A 21,575-nucleotide genomic window follows, 5' to 3' on the forward strand; every position below is an offset into this window, starting at 1 on the left:
TCACTAATTCATTGATAAGAAACTTTTGTAAAAGTAAATACTGAATATATATATATATATATATATATATATATATATATATATATATAAAGAGAGAGAGAGAAATTTGAGGACACTATTATGTATTCTACTTAAAGCTGAAAACCTAACTATATTTTAAGTGAAACACTGTGTAGGCGTTTATCATGCCACATTGAATGCAACAATTTTACATAACCAGACCTACCAACCACAGAAAATCTAAAAAGACTCAGACTTCTTATGACATAGCGAAATAAGCAAAACAATAATAAAGATTTTTTTTCAACTGCTGAAAGTTACAAAAAAAATACATTATTCTATTGTTTTAAAACGGTCTGGATTTATTTAGTGTTTGTTGAAAATTATCTCATTAAAAATTTTTATGAAACTCCTTTTGTTTTGTCTTCCCAGTTAATAAAATTCTCTTAAGTTTGTTCTGGATATTCCTAAAATGTCTCCACAGATAACTGAATTTCTATCATCACAAACTAGCTATGCTAGATTTTCTAAAAATTTCTACTGATATAGAAAAACTGCTCATAAAAACTAGAAAGTTAAATTATCCATTTCAGCATGAATTAAAACATTATTCTTAAAAGAGAGATCGTCTGCATAGGCTTAGTTAAAAGCGGTTTTATACTTTTTTTTTGGGAGGGGGGAGTAATCAGATATTTGAAATTTTTTTAAAAAATTTCCCAAAAAGGAATTATGGATAAACTGAAAGTGCTTGAACCAAATACTTGCTGATCTGAAGGGGGGGGGGTTTGGGGTTGTGCGCGAAAAGCGCATGGGTCCAGTAATTTATGCACTACATAGAAAAAAGAAACTGGAAAAATACTTTGGGAGCCTGAGATTTGACAGGTCTATTTAACAATGCCAAATTGGATTTAATGTGATATTCAATAGAAAAAAGTTTGAGATTACTAATTCTTAAAATTAGTTTTATCAAAAATAGAATTGTTTAAACAAAAACCAAATTTTTAATGAAATATGTATTTTTTTTCATACATTGTACATTTGAATGAAGTATAAAAATAATTCAAACCAGTATTGATTGAATAAAATAATAAATGCTAAATACAGGGCTCAATTACAATTCTAATAACGGCAAATTTTAATCTCCTAAATCTAAAACTATAAAGGAAATGAAAATTGAATCAGTCATTCATAACTTACTAAACTTAAATAAAATAACCCACATTTTTTATTGACATTACAGAAATGTAAAAAATATATTTAAAAATTCTAAAATTTTCACCGTACAACTTTTGTCATGGAAAAAGTTCGAACAAAAAATCTGGGTACAAAGTATTTACTTATCACAAAATTTATATCAACCTTAAGTTTAGTTTAAGATTTTTCTTTTGATAAAATCCATCAACTAAATAATTGTTTAGTTTTTGGTTCTTAAAAATAATTATTATTAATTTGTTAAATCTAAAAACTTGTTATGTGTTACAAAATGTAATTAATTTTTCAAACCAACATAAAATCTAGGAACAAAATATTTACTTATCACAAAATTTATATCAACCTTAAGTTTAGTTTAAGATTTTTCTTTTGATAAAATCCATCAACTAAATAATTGTTTAGTTTTTGGTTCTTAAAAATAATTATTATTAATTTGTTAAATCTAAAAACTTGTTATGTGTTACAAAATGTAATTAATTTTTCAAACCAACATAAAATCTAGGAACAAAATATTTACTTATCACAAAATTTATATCAACCTAAAGTTTAGTTTAAGATTTTTCTTTTGATAAAATCCATCAACTAAATAATTGTTTAGTTTTTGGTTCTGAAACATAATTAATTATTAATGTGTTAAGTCTAGAAACTCATTATGTGTTACAAAATCTAATTAATTTTTCAAAAACTCTTTTCTGAAGGGAATTGAACTCCTGATTCTTGACAGTGTAAATGCAATTTATTTTAAATACAATAAAAATGATCAAATACAATAAAAATAAATTTATTTTAAATACAATAATGCTTTTGCTTTATTTAAAATGGTAATGTTTATCTTTAGTGTTTAGTAAATTTTATAAAATTATGTTTCATTACTATAAATAACAAAATAAAAACTTTACACTTAAAGTATAGAGTTCTTACAGAAAAGATGTAGTATGGCAATATCTGAAAATAATACATGTCCAAACAATGTATATCTGCTTGAAATTTTTACTGGAAAATAGATCATTATTCCTTACATACTTGATAAAGATTTGCAACAACCACTAAACTACTTATTCGTAAATTTATCATCATTGCCAACTTCAATAAATAAAAGTTACAGTACTTATGTCTCCCGACAGCTTCCCAAATTGGAAATAAAAAAAATTACTTCTTACAATCTTTAAGTTATAATATAAAATTTTTTACCTGTATTTATTATTCCTTTACACATATAATTGATAAAGAAATACATGTATAAGGAGATTAATGTCTTCAGGCATATATATTTCATAATGTATGCTGATATTTATACTGCAATATGATGCCTGCATTAAATGTGTAACATTGATGATATTCCAGATTTCGGTATAAATTTAAAATAACAACTACTTAACATAATATGAAATAAAAAAGGTTTATTTATGAAAAAATTGAATTAGAATAAAAATTAAATTTATTAATAAATTACTCATTATCTTTAAAAACAGAGTTGTTGTCAGATGTTGCGAAAAATGTTAGTTCTTTTTTTAGTTAACAGGTATTATAATTCATATAGGTGTCCCAACTTCAGGCCTCCTGAATTTTAAGGGGTTTAGGGTCTCTATACTGTATTTATAATATTGAACCTTATGAAACCTTATGTTTTTTATTTAAATACCGCAAAAATATTTGGAATTATAATAATATATGGTAAAAAATTTTGACACAAAAATTGATCATGCTTTGTAATGCATACTCTGTACTTTTTTTATATCTACATTTTGACTATAGTAATTTTAAATAAATGTGCTATTTTCATTTTTTTTTTTTATTGTCTGCTGAGTGGATTCTTTTATGTCATGCAAATCACTATTAATTTAAAAAATTTCCAAAAAGGTCAACCATGTAACATTTTTATAGTTATAGTTGTAGTACAGCAACATGCAAGGAAAAAAAAAGTTTGAAATTTTCAAATGTCAAGTCTAATTTTTCAAAAGTCACTATATTATGGAATATTAAAAAAAATTCATGTTTATGTGGCATATAAGTTTTATCTACCACTGACATTAACTATAACCAAGTAATGTTTCCAAGAAAAGAAATTGTAAATATATTTAAATAACAAGAAACTAAATTATTACCTTCCATAAAAAATTTTATTTTCATTAAAAAATAGGCTAGACTGTTTCTTGTTTTTAATATCAGAAGCAATACTGACTAAGGAAATAATACAAAAATTTTGAATCATAAAAACTTTATGAAATTCAAGAATAAAAATTTTCTAACTGAAAAAAAAAAAAATTATGAGCACAACTGTGAATTCTTATTGATTCCAAAGTTTTTTAATTTTTTTTACCAACAACCAAAGTTTCAATTCTTAGTCTTAAAAAGGCATTGAAACAAAGTGAAACAAAATATCATACAAAAATGTAGTAATATATCAAGCTATAAATAATTGTTTGTCTCTTTTATCTAAAATAAGTAAATGAAAATCAGAGAAAAGAAATTTTTTTAACAAAAATTAAAAACTTGGGCTTGATAAAAAGAATAATAATAGAACTGAAGTAAACTTATTCTTTAAGAATTGTAATAATACTTTAATAAAGTAATGTTTAAAATGAGACTATGTGCAAAAAAAAAAATTTAATAAATTAAAATAAATATAATTTTGCTTAAAATTTTTATAACAACATAATATAACATATATTAGCACAAAAAGACTGGTCACTACATTTTCCAATGCCTCATAACTGGAAGAGAGGAGACTTAATAACTAAATAATGAATAACTTTACAGTTTACTATTCAAAAATAAAAAGGAACTCAAGAAACTTGTTTGCAACTTATATGTTTATAAAACTTTCTTTGATTTTAAGGAAAAATCATCATTTAAGTAAGATAATAATTTCTACTAAGAACCAGGGTTGAGTGCAAAATGCAATTGTAAAGATGTTTAAAAAAAACTTAAAATTTTGTCAAGAGCCTTAAAATTAAAATGTATGAAAAAAGACTTGGAATACAGTAAATTTGAGATATATATGAGCAATTATAAAGCATTAATAGTAAAAATACATTTTTCAATCACACAGATTTATTGGAGGTTACCAAATAAGTACCTATAAAAGTTTTGCTTTACATTGTATTTTATTTTAAAGTCTACTTTAAAAAAAATTGAGAATAACAGTTTTTACGATTTAAATCTTGATTCAAATATTCAAACAAAATAAAATTAAAAACAAAAGTATCATTTTGAATAAACAAGTAACATAAAAACAAAAAATGGAAACATTCTATCAACATATCAATAATACCAATTAGAGTGTAAAAAAAATATGAAGATCTGATAACCATTTTATATTTTTTTATCAAAAAAAGGGGAAAAAATTTATGAATCTCATCAAGAATCTTATTTATATAAAAACAAAGCAGATATACCAAACATATTTGTTCGATATGATTAAAGAAAAAAATTATTTCTCCAAATTTATTCAGCAAAGATATAAATTTCAAGCTCTGATAACAATTGTTTCAATTCAATTCCCAGTAAAACTTTATCAATATATTTATAATTCTCCCTAGTTATAGGGTCTAACATAAACTATTGCAAAGGTTTTCTATAAGTATCTTAAAAAAATGCTTTTTCTAACAAAATGGGCCAATTTTAGACATTAATGTTGTTAACTAAGCAAAAGATATATGAGATAGAAAAAGTTTTATTTTTTTAGGAGAACAAAAATGAGAGAATAAAGTTTCAAACTAGAAAATTTGAACACTAGAATGTTTGTTTTGTACACTTTGAAATCTTTTTAAAAATAACCACCCTAAATATAGATTTTAAATATCTTCATAAAAAATGAAGTCAAAAAACTAAGTTACATCATTATAGACTATCCTAATTAAGTATAATCTACATATGAAATTTGAACAAAATCCTTACCATATAATTATACCTTAATTACAGTTATATCATATATTACATCTTAATGTTGTCAGCATCAGGTATTTACACCAACACAATAAAATACTATAAGTCTCAAAATTTTTAACATGTTTCATATTTAATTAATGAGAATGAATTCCAAATTATTCATACAATGCAAATAAACGCTCCATGTAAAAGCAATGTAAAAATATATGTATATTTACAATTTTACACACAGATGTTTGTTAATTAAAAGCCATATTTTGCTTGCGTTTCACGTCTTGTGCGATTGTTCAGAGCCCATTGATTTTTCAAATCCAACTCCCGTTCCTTGGCCTGAAAAATAATGACATTTTAATCCTTATGTGATATCAGTTCATTTCATTGATTTTATTTAAATTATGATAAACTTTAACTTAAAAGAGTTCAGGCTCTCTATAGCAAGAGAATACAAAAATGCAATAAATAAATGAATAAAAACACTAACTTTAAAAAAATCCGATTTTTTTGTCATACTTTTTTTTTCTGTACACGTATAAGCATTTTACAGGCATGATTTGCAAACATCATGAAAGTCAGGCCGATAAACAGAAACAATGACAAAAGCAAAACTTCAACCATAAGAAAATACTGGCGTGAAATAAATACAAGATACAGCAATGACTTAAAGAAAACAATAATAAATAAAATATCATGAACTCAAATCTGCAAACACTAGAAGAAAAACAAATACAAAATAAAAGATATGGAGTAAGAGCTCAAATGACTAGGGCATTAACACTCACAAGTACATTTGCATATGAGCAACTAATTTTGATGCAACCAACTGTTAACTTAATACAGCAAACAATTTACAAAGGTAATAAAATAAATGCAAATGAGTGAAAAAATTAGAGAATCTGATAATGTGGCTGACAGTTTGTTTAAATGTCACAAAATTGAAAAACAGAAGAGAAAACTTAGTTAATTAAAACATTTTAATGATTTCTTTAAATCATTACAAAAAAAACAAATTTTTTTCTTTTTAATTTACGACATAGTGAAATTAACTATGCACGAGAAAGGAGACATTTGAATATAATTCTGGAGAAGAAAAAAAAATTCAGAAAATTTTTGCAGAAAAGAAAAACCATTTTTTTAACTTTATTATTCTGAAATGAGAATAGAAAAATCACGATTATTTCTTCCCACTCTGATGCGCGAAAAAGACATTTTTTGAATATAATTTTAGTGAAGAAAAAAAATTTACAAAATTTCTGCAGAAAAGAAAACTAAAATTTTTCACTTCATTATTCTTTATTCTCAAATGAAAATAAAAAATTCACGTGCATTTCTTTCACCTCTGTTGCATGAGAAAATCATCTTTTAAATATAATTCTGGAGAAGAAAAAAAAGTATCTCAAAAATTTTTGCAGAAAAGAAAATTAAAACTTTTAAATTCATTATTCTTAATTTTACATTATCTTCAAATGAGAATAGAAAAATCACAAGCATTTTTTTCCTATCCGATGCGCGAGAAAGACATCTTCTGAATATAATTCTGGAAATAAAACTAAATATTTCGCAAATTTCAGCAGAAAAGAATATCAAAATTTTGAAGTCCCAAAGGAGAAAACTTTCTGCATGAACTCTATGACAATGTCACCATGTCGTCGCGATTCTGCCAAGGGGAGGGAGGGCAAAATATGTTAGTAAATTATTATCCTACACAAAAAATATAAAATATAAGCGAGTTCCAGAAACAAATGGGTTTTTTCAATGATATAGACACACTTTCAAAAAGAAAATTCGATATATAATCTTAGCAGACTGATAAAACTATGGGAAATTGCTGAATTGAACAAGTTCTGATAAAATAATACTTGAAGGTAGTAATTATTTTATTTTTTTATAAAATGAAAATGGAAGTAAAGTGCATGGGAAGTAAATACCACATTCAATTAAACATTCATTCTAATCAAGTCATAGTAAAATAGGAAAAAAAAATCTTACTTGGTAAGCTAAATAGGTAATTTGATGCTTCCGTTTTTGCTGTGATGTAGGCATATCATGCCTACGTTTTAATGGTCGATAAGTTTCTTCAGTAAGTGACTGCATAATCCATTGATCTTTCCCAGTGAGTTGGTCGTCAGCACTCACATCTATGATGTTGATATTTTCCATTTCTTTTCTACCTTTGAGCTTCATAAACTAGGAGGAAGAAAAAGACAATTTCACCAAAAAGAAATGCGCAACAATAACACTGCGCTGCTAAATAAATTTTATGCGTCCAGAAACTGTTCTGATATGAAATGGCCCTCTGAATTCAAATAGAGCCTCCACTTTAATAACATCCCTCACAGCAACCTTTCCAGTAGGCCAAAAGAGAGAGCAGGACATTTTTGGAACATTATTTAATTAAACTGAAAAATGTATAATTTTCTCTACTTAAGTATTATTAATTCATTTTAATTACATTATAATAATATATATTAATAAAAATGTATAATAAAACATATATTTAATATCAGAATTACTTTGCTTATATCAAAAATTTTAAATTCTCCTGAGGGCACAATTATTGAATTCATTTTTTACCTCCTTAAAAATGTATCCAAATAATCAAAATATAATATATTCATAGTTTTGACTATAAGCAGGTGAGGGGTGATAGATTCCGATGCTCTAGTAAAATTTGGAAGATTCACTATAAGATGGCTTCCAAGAATATACTACCACAGAAACTTTTAGCCAAAGTTGTAGCTAATTATTTGTATTATTAGGTTTCTACAATAAAACATAATTTTTCATTCACACTAATTACTCTTTACTTTAATTTGATACCAAACTTATTTCCCAAATTTCTTATTTATTTGTTCTTTGATAAATATTCTACTTTAATTTGATACCAAACTTATTTCCCAAATTTTTTTTTTATTTGTTCTTCGATAAATATTCTTAGATACATATTAGATGCATATTCTTTCCATACTTACTCAGAAGAACAAAGAATAAAAATTAATTAAAGATTGCTTTTTGAAACAAAAATTTAGAGATTACAAAGGAAGTTTTCAGACATAAATAATATTACGGCATTTTATTCAGTTTAAGAGAAGCAGAATTTCTTAAGATATAACAACCACTGTTACTTTCTCAAAAATTGTTTTTCTAATTAAATAAAAAAACATACTTTGGAAATAATATTAATGATAATTTATAAAATTAATTATGTGTACCAAAATACGTGTTTGGTTCAAAATGTAAAATTTCTCATCGTAGGTCATATAAAAATAGCAAACTTGAAATGAATTCATTAAATTTTTATCTGATTTCAGAAATTCTATCTAACAGAAAAGTTTATACACTGAGTATATTAAAAGTAATAGGTTAATAATTACAGAAAAATAAAAGGTTATAGATAGAAATATGCTGCTTGTTTAGGAAACTACATTTTATTTGCATCAAGTTTTAGAATTAGTTATGAGGTTTATTATTAGATAGCTCTGCTAACTGAAAATAGCTATAAACATGCTAACTGAAAATAGCTAAGGTTTTTCAAAATAAAAACTATTCTAGAAGCACAGAAGTGTAATCTGAGAAGAAATCTGCAGAGACTCATTAAATTCAATCAAATGAATAGACATTTTTTATTTGGATTGATTTGATATCTAGTGGTAAACAGTATTTTATAACTTCCCAATAAGTAGTGCCATTTGTTGAAAAATTGTGCAACTGGAACTTATTAGCAGTAAGTCTTCTAGTTTCTTAAGGAGCATATGATGCATTCCTATATCTTTCCATTTTTTTAATAGATTTTTCTAATTATTGATCATGTTTGCAATATATTGTGAGATAATTTCAATAAAAAAATTTAAATAAAAAATTATAAAAGATAGAAAAGAAATAATTCATTAAATATATAAAAAGTAAGTTACTATATTTGGAATAATTTAATGGCATTTCATACTAGATATTTAGACTATAAAAAAATTACCTGTTCATCTTTTAATAAATCAAGTGATCCATCTGATTCAGAAGGTCCTGATGCATTTCTCATCTCTAAAGAACTCCAATCAATTGTAGAACTACTAGTTTCAGGTACTGAAGTTTCACTAAATCCATAGTTTTCATTCCAACTTGCACTAGAAACACTGTGACTCACAGGATAGTTTTCACTAGTAGATACTTTTATTGAAGATTCTTGACTAATGGAAGAGTCTGTGTTAAGTGTAGGCACAACAAAGTTTTTATTTAGCTCTATTTCATATTTTTTCAAGGAATTATCACCAGATGTAGTTTCTGTATTTAAAGAAAAGTAATCCATTTTCTCAGATGAATCATCATCAATTTCATCAACAGAATTTTCAATTTCCTCAGTTCTTTCCAATTTTTGCGTTTTCTTCAAAACTGTAGGCGTTATTTGCTTTCGGTTTTGTGGTGTTGGCTTTGACTCTTTCTTTTTGGAAAATACATAAGGAGTGAAACCAGGCTTTGAAAATGTTGAAGAATTCTTTGGTGGAGGAAGAATACTGAAAAGACCAGATCCACCCTTAAACAAAAATTATTAAAATTTCAAATTTTATCAAAAATATAATTCAATATTACAAAACAAAAATTAATGTTTACATTATATAAAATACAAAAAATTCTTCAAAGCAAGAACACTGATAGAATCTTTTTCTTTTTTCACTTTATTAGAACAGAATAAAATTCCACTAAAATCAATTGTCCATGAAATTTTATCAACATTCTCCAAAATTCCCAAATGTAAATGTTTGACTCAGAAACCAACCATTATAAACTTAGTTACCTTAAAATTCATATTAAAGATTTAAAAATAAAAAAGAATTTTAAAATATTAACAGCGCAATCGGAGTAGTACAGTGTGCATGTAGAAAATGCTAAAAAGGAGTAACTTTTTTTTTTCAAACTCAGATGAGATTTCTTTCAGGTTTTGATTTCAATTTGACTTTATGCTCTTTGACAGCAACAGCATCCGTGATATTAATGGACAATTGCAGTCAATTTTTTTTATGTTCTTAATGAATTCAGAATGATGGAAAAGTCCTGAAAAACATCTTTTTACCTCCCAAAAAATGCTACTTTTTTAATTAAGAGCAATTAAAAATCGTGTACTTTCGTTTTCAGTTTAAAAAGGAAGTCACGTGACTTTTAAGAAAGTGACGCCATTCGAGCCTGACTCGCGTTTGTTTACACTTTTTCTCCTTGGTGATTTAACGCTTGTTTATTTGCCTAGTTGAACGTCGTTTGTTTTTTTAAAAATATATTTTAAAATCGAAGTGTATTGCTGTTTGATGTCTTCATCAAGTAAATATAAGTACTGTATAGTGCCTATGTGCACTAACACAACTTCCACAGCTCCTGAAAAGATATTTTTTGATGTGCCAAGAAAAGCTGAGATAAGGAAAAGATGGTGCCATCTAATGAAGCGTGATGAGAATAAAAATCCTGAATTTTCTGAAAAATGCCCATAGCCTATAGCATTATCCCCATATGTTTGTCTTGCTGATCTGAAGTTAATATATATATATATATATATATATATATATATATATATATATATATATATATATATATATATATATATATATATATATATATATATATGTGTGTGTGTGTGTGTGAAAAAGATGATTTAAAAACTGAAAAACAGAATCTTATTAGACTAAACAACCAATTGAGACAGACCTGGCCTCCCCAAGGCCATAGTGTCGATAAAGAAGAAGAAGTTTTTTATAGCTTTCCTATGTCCATGTAATATTAGTTTGTGTTAATCGCTATTTCATATCTTTCTTTTCCGTAAAAATTCCAAAAGTTTCTGGAAACCTTAAATTATGAAATAGTTATTTAATATAAAATTTAGTATACATTAATTTTTTCTTTTTTTTACAGAATAGGGATAAAAACTATTATATTTTTTTAAATCCTTCAATATGCACACTATCTGCATAACTAGACGCTTTAAAATATAATGTAATAAAAATCTTTTTGATTTTTAATACATCATTCATAAAATGTACCAGTATCTTTCAAAATGGTTCATGTTATTATTTACACCTTGGATTTAACACTTTAAAAAATATTATGAAGCAAAACTTATTTTTAAATTTAATAAAAAATATTCGATAAAAAAACATTAGCAGGTGTAGTTAAAGTAAAATATACTAAAATTGAAGATGTGTATTTATGTTTGACAGTAGAAAGGGTAAAAATATTCTATAACTAGCTTGCCTCTGACTATTTCTTTAATTTTTTTTATAAATTAGAATCTAATTTTCTTTAATTTTATTTTATTAAATATTAATTTTTGATAAAACAATAATTTTTAATAAAAATAATAGCTTATTTATTTTTATAAAATCGTTTATAAATTATTTTTAATAAAATTGACTTCAATTAATTTTTAACTAAATTAATTTTAATAAAATTGATTGTAATTATTACAAAGTTGTTTATAATTGGTCTTTAATAAAATAATAACTTTAATTCAAATTAATTTTTAATAAAATAATACATTTTATTAAAATTAATTTTTAATAAAATAATTTTAATAAAAGAGTAAGTATAACGTTTATAATAATAATTTTGTGAGTAAGTATAATTATTTGTTTTTGTGAGTAATAATAATTTAGTGTGTAAGAATAGCGTTTAGTTTTATACTTTTATGAAAGTGGAAAGATGTTTTTAGTATACTTAAATCCTTGCTATATTTTAACGTGTACCTATATGTGTTATAACAAATCGCCGTTCCATTTTCACACACAAAATTATTTACAGCCAGGGGCGCCGGTAGAATAAAATATAGGGGGGTGCAACCCTCTAACAAACTACCATCTCCACAAAAAAAAAGATTAAAACTATTCTGTATGATTGCAATTCTTGTTTGATTAATCAATTTTTTACATAAAATTTTATAACTAAATTGCTTTTCTATTTATTTTTAATTGCTTAAAGAAAATCCAGGGTAGTGCAAGTGCACCTCCTTGCCGACGCCCTTATTTACAGCTACAGTTTATAAATAAACAAATTTATACCTTTGAGCCTTTATGCCTTTGATTTCAGGCGAAATGAAATCTTGGTTCGTTCGAAAAAAATCCATAATCATCTCTTCAGTAACTTGCGGCAAATTGTCCGTTTGAGCTTTTTGAAACCCCTCTTCCATTTTGATTCTATATATGCAATAGATTTCAAAATATTTGCTGCTAAATACGCATTTAAATACACGCGGGAAAATTTGGAAAAAATAAGTTAAAGAAGAGCTAGTTAAAACCGCAAGAAAGAAAATACATAATAACAACGGGAAGGTCGTGAGGAGTAAGGCTCTAATGACGTCACACCAATCAGCGGTCGTTTTCGAGTGAGGGCGTTTTCGCTCAAATTAAAATATTAATAATTAAATAAATATTTATTTGTCAGAGTTAAAAATTATATTTTCGTAATCAGGAAATCAATCTTAAGAAGTAATGACTATAATTTGGAAAATTTAAGAGATGCTGCAATTGTCCATTGTACTTTCTAACCCATGGTACTAAATAAATTGTCTATAACACAAAAAAAAAATTATATTTACTAGTTATCAAAGTTGTGTGTTGATAAGATAAATGCAACACTTAAAAATTAAGATCAGATCTAACATACAATTCGTAAGCAATTGTAAAGGACAATATAAGCAGAAAGGTTAGCAAGAAGAAGGGTAATCTATCACTGCAAAGACCACCACAACTTCTAATTCATCCGATGTCACACTTTAACCCCAAGATTCAAGAAAAAGAGACAAATGTGGGCTTTCTAAATACTTTACTTCTGACAATTGAACTGTGCTTTATAATGGTTTTCTAACAAAAACAAATTCATTTTTTTTTTACACCTAAGTTTTCATAAATCCAATGCAATGGTAACTTTTAGTAAATGAAAATTTTAATTTAAACAAGATTCAACAAATACAATTTTTTAAACTTAATATTATTATTTCTGTATTTTTTTTTTTTTTTTTTTTTTTTTTTTACTAAAGAAGTAGATTTTGAAATTATTATTGCAATCTTTATGCATTGAGTAAAATTTTATTAAACGGTGCAGAATGGTTCATAAACATAAAAAGAGAAAAATTAATTTATAAAATACAACAATCATAAATGTCAACAATCATAAATGTCAACAATCAAACATAAATGTCAACAACAATCAAAATTACATAATATGTTTGCAGTTATATTTAGTAGGTCTTGACATATCGCCTCATAAGTTAAACATATAACTTATAGATATACAGTAATTAATGACAAAATAATGACAATTAACAAAGCAAGTTCACTAGATAGACTGATAATTAACATGAGGCAAACTAGCATGATTGGTTAAAATTTTTTAACAAAATACTTTACAAAAATTAACAAAAACCAAACATTACTTTTTGGAAATTGAAAACACACTTAATTGTTTAGTTTTTTTTTAAATCATTAATTTCAAATAGAACCATGCATACAAATATTAAAAGAAATTAAAATCACCAACATTTATAATTTCATAATAAAGACGAATTGCAAATAATTTCATTAATAATATCAAACATCAAAGTAAATAATATCAAACAGAATAAAAACATAGCTAATTTAAATAATTCACTTACTTTTGGCTTAGGTTTCACAATAGGATCAGGCTTATCTTCTTCTTGAAACTAAAAAAATTAATAATTATGCCATAAATTAGGTAAATAAATAAATAAAAAATTAACAATAAACAAATGAAACTAAAAATATATAAATTCTGAAAACATAAATTATAAAACCACTGTTTCAATAGCAATAATGTTCAGGTTTAATACAATAATAATAACTGGAATTTATTTTTGAGAGAAACTGAATAAAGGATTCAACTAACAAGGAAACCTTACCAAATTTGATAATTTTTAATGCAAAAGTGAAATAATGACCTAGATTCCCGAAAAGGAAAACATTTTTATATTATGTTAACTTATAAAAAAAATTTATAGCTAAAAAAATACAAATTTTTGCCCGCAAACTGTCATCAGAATTCATTAGTTGCCATTAAGCAAATTCCAACTGAACAATCAGTAAAATTATGAGAAATTCAATTCTTCTCTAATTGAAAGGTTGTTTGTTGAAAGGTTCAAAAATGAATTAGTACTAAACTGCGGCACATTAAGTAAATATTACCGTCATTGAAGTAAAACAATATCACACATTTTTCTTATCTTTTTCAATTCAAATTTAAAATATGAAAGTATCAGTTCAAATTTAGAATGCGACTGTAATAATTGGTTAAGTATATCTCTTATAAAAAAAAATTTAAATACTATTAATTACAAATTTAGAAATATTAGATTTTTAACATCATAAATGAACACATAATTTTTAAAAATAAAGAAAATTTCAGAATATCGAATTGATAATGGTCTGTTTTATTTTATAACAATTTTTTAGACATAATTTAACTTTGAATTTTACCACATTAAATTATTTTATATGCATATACCTTCTCATAAGCACAATGATGCGTAAACAATGTACAAATGAATGTTTATTTAAAGTAACACATATTCATATTAAATTAAAAAAGTTTTATATGAAAATTTCATATTTTTTCATTCAGTGTTTAAACTGAAGTTAATATAAATAATAGAAAATTGAACTATAAAAAATTATTGTTTCTTTTTTAAAAAAATCATTCACTTTAAACACTTTAGTTAAAAGCAAATGGTTCTAATTGATCTTTATGTAACAGTTCTATCAAACAATCCAACCCTGGGTTTGATAGGTTTATTGATTATTTATTTATTTTTAACTGCACTGTATTTATTAACAAACATTTCACTTATTTTAACTTCTGACTAAATGTATAGTTTTCGTTTATACATGATTTCAGGCAACAAAAAAAAAAAAATTTAAACACATACCTGCAATTCACCCCATCAGTACAATTTTCCAATCAAATTTGTGTGATTACTTACAGTAAGGTTAAACACAATATTTTTTTTAAAAAAAAGTATACAAGTTTATGAAAATATATTAGTGTATTCAATTTATAACTTTGCTTCCACAAGTTTAAAGAAGAAAAGGCTTGTAAACAATTAATAGTCAAAAGACATAGCAAAAAAGGGGATATTTCTGTTACACGGCCTGTAGCGCCAACTACAATTGCCAAGGTGCCAATAGATTTTAAACTTGCAAATTTTTTTATAAAAAACACATTGATATTTGCCCGGGGTGGCTATGCGTTATACCCTTCTAGTTGGTCCCTTTCCGTGATGTTTTTTTTAGTTTCCAAGACTAGGCGATCATTCTGCCACAGATCACGATGCAGAAATCTCCCAGCAAAAAAGTTTTAGCAAAAATCTTTCACGTAAATTTAGTATTCGAATAAACATAACAACTTTACAGAAACGGGGACGAAAAATAGGTCATACTAATCAGACACAAAATTTAACACATTGTATCTTATGTGATATAATTTAAGGGAAAAAATAAAGAAATTATATACCTCCTTTAAGGATGGAATACTTATTTTAACTGGCTCTCTTTTCTTCGGAAGAGAAGTTTCAGCTGATATTTCATCTTCTTTTTCACTTTGAGAGTCATCATCACTACTAGCGTATGCAACCAAAGACATGTTAGTTGTTATCTAAAACATATTAAACACAGCTTAAATTCAGTAGCTCGTGAAAAAATTAGTTTGACTTGGGTACAAAAATTATTTTTAATTTTTGTCAAATAAGGAAACATTAAAATAGTAAGAGAATCCTACGAAAGAGCATAATTTAAGATAGCAATAAAGAAAAATAACAACCATTCAATGAATTTTATTTAGAATCATCAGAGCAACGTAAACTTGCTAGCTACTTGATTTAAATTACATAATTATACCTACTTTTCAAATCTCCAAGTAAAAGTCTCAAAACATTTTTACTACGATTTATCTTTTTATTTATTATTTACTTAGACAGCTTACGACTGTCTATTTTTGCTTACATTCTTGCTGGATGCAATTTTTTCAATCGGGTATAATATTAAAAAAACACAACTACTTCCACTTAGTAGGAATAACATTTACCATGACGCAATGCTAAATTCTATGCTACTATCCACATAAATGCCACTATCCACATAAATCAATTATTAATCAAAAATCGAATATCAATTACTTTTCTTTATAATGCAATAAAATCTGGCGAGCAGCTATTGAAACGATCAAACACTTCGTTTGTTTATTTGTGGCTTGAAGTTAGGCTCGCAAAAAATGCCGTTCATGGGTTAAATTTATTAGGAATAACACAACCTGTGACGTAGCCTATAGTATGCCCAATTGCAAAAAATAGATTTTTTTTTCTCTCCAATAGCCCATTGTGCAGCTCTAGAGCGACGTAAATGAACTACTACAACTACAACGATTTTTTTTAAGTGCAATTATTTTGCATCTCGCAATTTGCAGCTTTGCAAGTTTTCAACCGCTCGCAGTGGACTAATCGGAAGTCAAGCATCACTGGGTGTGATCAGTGTAGGGGTGAGTTGCACAGTCTGCATAGGGACCGAGGGTGTGCGGTATTATTTCTCGTTAAACTGTTCTACCGTAAAGTGATCGACTTCGCGTGCAGCTCATTGGGCTATCAAAGTGGGGGTGCCATCCCCTCTGCAGAGGATCGAAATTAGGATGTTATATCTTCGGATCAGCCTCAGGGATTTTTCCCCCCAGGCCGTCGCCAATGGCCCATTGTGCAGCTTTAGTGTGTCGTAAATGATCTACAGCAACAGTAAGTTCTCATATTTCTTGGAGGTGAGGTAACCACACGCGGTGTGAGTGTTTCTTAAAAATTGCCTGAAACCCCGTGCTTCCATCTCATTGCATGCGATTGCACATTCTTACAGAGCCGTTCTTACTGCATATGATTCATACACTGATTCCGATCACTATCATGGGAGTATGAGATCTTGATTGGTGAAATTAATTTTCCGCCAAAATGATCGGCGATCGAAAGTGTGTGAACAACCTAAGGTCTGGTTTCTTAGGACAAGCGCCTTATCTGAGCGTCAGCGGGACGTCAACGTCACGCTGACGCCAACAAAATACTGGTTTGTTAGCTCAAGGCCTGGTTTCTTAGAACTAGCGCCTTATCTGGGCGTCAGCCGAAAGTTGACGTAGAGCTGACGCCAAAAAAATACTTTTTTGTTAGCTCAGCGTAAGCAGTCGGTCCAACGCAGACATTATCTCTCATTGCGCATGCGTTAATAACGCAAACAAATATTTATTTTGAATTTGTATTGATTTTGTTATTGTCGACCAGTGTTTTAGAGAACAAATAATGACTTTGTCCAAGAAAAAACACATTATAGCTGAGTTAAATGAAGAGTGCTATGTTTAATGAAGAAGCTATGTTTAATGTCAAAATCAAAATCTTGGCTGATTTCAATGTGTTGTTAGATGCTGTCCGCCATTGCTTCTGTGGTTAACGTCACGCTGTAATCCAACTGCAGTTGAGTTGGACGGCAATTGTAGTTCAAGATGAGCGTTCGATGACGTAAACTATCAAGCTCACAAATGGACCAATCAGAGGTTAGCGCTGATTTCCAGCTGACGGCGTCCTGTCCTAAGAAACCAGGCCTTATTACAGTGTGAATGCTCATTAATAACAAGCGCTTTTAAGCCGTTCTAATAGGCGATTGAAATGAACTAGAGGTGACGTAGAGCAGAATTCTCTACCGATGACAATACTTCACATGCTTTCAACGCTATCGAGTGGAGAGTCATAGAAGAAGGAAGTACGTTAGTTTCTGTCTTGATTTTTAAATAGATGAAAAAAAATTTAAGTTAAGAAACTATATGGAACTGAAAACTGCATTAAACATAGTTCTAAAAGAAAGCGTCATGGAAAATTTTAAAAAATATTTCTAACTGTTAAATACGAAAAATATAAGAAAAGGTAAAATATCGTAGTACATTCCTATACAACGAAGAGGGAAGGGCCAAAGGCATGGAACCTGCCTTCACCCCAGATGGCGTATTCAAAAGTTGTGATAGCTAATAGTTCTTCATCGTTAAAATTTTACACAAATGTTTTACTGAGATATCACACTAGGAAGTGAAGTTATTGTATGTATGAAAATGATCTGCGTCCTATAGAGCCTGGTTGGAATGCCCTTGGTAGGCGTGTTTTACAAAGAATATACCCTCCCTGAGCGTGTAAGAACTGATAACAGCCTTGACAGGGGAGTGGGATAATATCCCTCAAAGACGTGTTATTTGTGTCATAATAAATAACAGATGCCAAATATGCAGACTGCCAGAGGTATTCAAACATCTTCCTAAGATACTCACACTTCCTTCATTCTAGCAATAAGACCCATTTTTCGTGGCTGTTTGGAAATCATCTGAGAAGCATAATTCTTATATTTAATTTTCTTTTTCGATTTAACTATATTTGCACCATTTTGCATGCACATTGTCTCCGCTAAATATGTACTTAGTTTCATTTCTTCAATCAGTGCTTATTATTAATTATTCAGAACAATGTAACTGTTCTTTAGCAATTGTCAAGTTGTGTAAATAAAATAAAGCAACTCGGCAGACTGTGAATTATTTTGGTAGAAAATTTTCTCCAAAGAGCTTTTTTGATCAGAATTCCCAAAAATTAGAAACATTTAGTGTGAGAGAATATCAGAGAAAGAGACATCTGATATTTAAAATTTGATCTCTCAGAAACTATAGAACCAATTTTGTTCAAATTTTGCATAATTTAGTGCAGTGTTCCCCAACCCCCGGTCCACGGACCGGCACCGGTCCGTGGATCGAATGGTACCGGGCCGCCCAAGTAATTGAAATTGAATTCAAATTCCTGGGTTTATACCCCAAATTAAAAATATCTGTGTTCCATTAAAATTTTATTAATTTAAAAAAAGTGGCCCCCGAAGGTAGTGATATAAATTTCTTAATATTTGTAATGTATCATTGTCTCCGATTACCCCCAGGTGGAACCGTCTCATTGCGAAGAAACGAGCTCAGGGTTAACATTGATTTAACGTTCTAGTAAGTTAAAATGTTAAATCACTTTATACTTACTTTTGGTATATCAGTATTTTATTTTGAAGGCATGTTTAAATACAATTAAATTGATTTAATAATACAAAATAATCTGAAATATAAACAATCAACGCCCCGCCCCCCCATCGGGCCGCAGTTAAATTATCAAACGATGACAGGTCCGCGGTGATAAAAAGGTTGGGGAACACTGATTTAGTGTATGTAAAAGTTCATTCCTTAAATTGATGTAAAAATTCGTGTATTCAAAAAAGTTTCGACTATCACTAATCATGTCGCCAGTAGCCCATTGTGCATCTTTAGTGCGAAAAACAAAATACCTACCTACCTACATAAATAAATAACATTATAAAAAATAGTAAATATTTACTAAAAATTATTTTTTGCTTAGAATTATCTTTGGATCAACGAAATTTATAATTGTGTGCAGAAGTTTTACGATTCACTTAAAGAGTGTTCAAGATATGGTTAAATATGCAAACAAAAATTAAAATTTAATTGCCCAAATTTTTGATCTCTTTCCTTATAAAACTATTAGGACCTTCTTCTCAGATGGAGCTTGCATCCTAAATTTTAGTAGTCTGAAATTCAAATTGGTTGAAAAAAAGGCATGTTTATTCAGAAGAAGTACGTTTTTGAGTCTGATTTCGTAATTTAAAATATCGTCTGAGCTTACTAATTTTATTTTTTCTATAACAGTCGTTGAACAGCAGACCCAATTTTAGGTTTACGACTACTAATGTACTCCGTACTTACTCCGTAACCTTGTAATTTTGAACCAATCCAGATGACAAGGAAACTCCTGGATCAGTACCCCCGGAGGTATGATTTGTTATGGGAACATGGAGGACTTTGTGACTCGACAGATTTAACTTACACCAGTCACCATTTACAACACGGGTGTTCTTCGGCTGGCGGGGATGGAACCCACTACCTGTTGCCTTTCCAACCAGGATAGCGCTTTCTAATTAGCCTTCCTAAAGCCTAACAATTAAAGAAATGCGATAATTTTTGAACTATTTATATAATTTTATCATTTAAAATTATCTGGGCTTTAGAACGGACAAAAAATTTAAATATTTCAAAAATTATTAAACTTTTGGTGACCAATTTGGTGACATTTTCCCACTTGTATGACATTTATCAAAATTGCTGCAATTTTTGCAATTTTTTATGAGCCCAAGTAATGCAGCATTGGAGTATGTTTTTAAACTTTAAAAAATTAGGCAACAAACGATTTTCATTTCCGCAAAAATGTGCTTTTTCTCCATAATGACGTTTTGCATCATTTTCAAAATAAGCGTTGACAGCTTTAGATAGGCTAAACTTAATCTAACAGTCATGAGTAACAGTTGCGAACTCACAGAAGTTATAAACATAGCGCATTATTCACAGAAAATCATCATATTTATTACGACGGAACCTTCGTAAAACAGCCTTAAGAGCGGTAATTGATTCCAACAATGCTTTTTTCGTCAATGCGATTATTACCAAATCATCCGGAAATGCTGGAGCGAAATTAAATGTGGTGCGGTGCCACCTTCCTTAAAAAAAATTTTTTTTATAAACTTAGTTTTTTTTTTTTTAACTTATATTATATAATATGATTTTTTTTGCTATTTGAAGAGCTTAATTGCGGGAAATATTTTTAAATTTGCTTAAAAAAATTTCGGTGAATTTTTTATCAGCTGTTTCGAAATCCTGCCCCTTCTCCTCTTCCTTGAACTGTCCGCCATGATGAAGCAGACGAGTTCGCAAGTTAAGGTTATGTTAGTATTAGCGTGAGAGTTTGAAAACTATTTGGATACCTAAACTTATTGATATGGGTGGTTGTGCGGCGGTAAATTGTACAAACAGTTTAAAAGAAAAAAAATCTTTCTAATGTTCAGATTTTCTTCAAATTTGAAAAAAAAAAAAAAGAAGCAGATAATAATTTGCAGAAGATACAACTGGCAGCCTAAAAGTGGAGCTCGCTTATGAGAGATAAATACTAATTTATTTATTACTTGTTAGATTTATTTATTAATATATGTAGTATATAAACGATATTAAGTTGTTAGAATTTGTTAATAAAAGAAAAAGTTTTAATCTATTTTTTTTTTTTTTTTTTTTTTTTTTTTAAAAAAATAAGTGAATAACTTTTAGCGTTACTTGAAATGTACCGTCAGCAAAAAAAAAAAAAAAAAAAAAAAAGATATCACCCTGAATAACTTTCTTTCTAATAATCGGATTTTCACGAACTAAGTGTCGATCTTAATGGCTCCTGGGGATGACCTCAAATATGCTAACTAATTAGTGCTAACTATTAATTAAGTTACGAAATCAGACACAAAACGTACTTACTCTGAATAAACATACATTTTTTTACATATTTGAAATCTAGACACTTGAATTAGGGGGGGGGGGTAGACAAAATTTTAAAAAAATTGGGT

The 21,575-nt window shown here is 27.8% G+C and overlaps 1 protein-coding gene across 1 annotated transcript; it reads right to left on the reverse strand.

Moving 5' to 3' along the window:
- Positions 1-5,114: 5,114 nt before the first annotated feature.
- On the reverse strand, positions 5,115-16,109 carry LOC107446698 (uncharacterized). Its single transcript, XM_087168112.1, has 6 exons — positions 15,982-16,109; positions 15,595-15,735; positions 13,724-13,771; positions 9,071-9,625; positions 7,090-7,287; positions 5,115-5,433 (listed from the first exon to the last, which is right to left on the reverse strand). Exons 2-6 carry the CDS (start codon positions 15,721-15,723, stop codon positions 5,347-5,349), a joined length of 1,017 nt encoding a protein of 338 aa, XP_087024238.1. The 5' UTR covers positions 15,724-15,735; positions 15,982-16,109; the 3' UTR covers positions 5,115-5,346.
- Positions 16,110-21,575: the final 5,466 nt, after the last annotated feature.

This window comes from Parasteatoda tepidariorum, chromosome 7 (genome assembly GCF_982258835.1).
Source record: "Parasteatoda tepidariorum strain Cologne lab strain chromosome 7, Ptep-v5.0, whole genome shotgun sequence".
Taxonomy (NCBI): domain Eukaryota; kingdom Metazoa; phylum Arthropoda; class Arachnida; order Araneae; family Theridiidae; genus Parasteatoda; species Parasteatoda tepidariorum.

Coding starts and splice junctions, on each gene's coding strand:
- LOC107446698 (XM_087168112.1), bottom strand. CDS start 15,723: ATGTCTTTGGTTGCATACGCTAGTAGTGATGATGACTCTCAAAGTGAA. Junction 13,772..15,594: donor GTATTCCATCCTTAAAGGAG/GTATATAATTTC, acceptor TAATTTTTTTAG/TTTCAAGAAGAAGATAAGCC. Junction 5,434..7,089: donor TTACCTATTTAGCTTACCAA/GTAAGATTTTTT, acceptor ATTATTTTTCAG/GCCAAGGAACGGGAGTTGGA.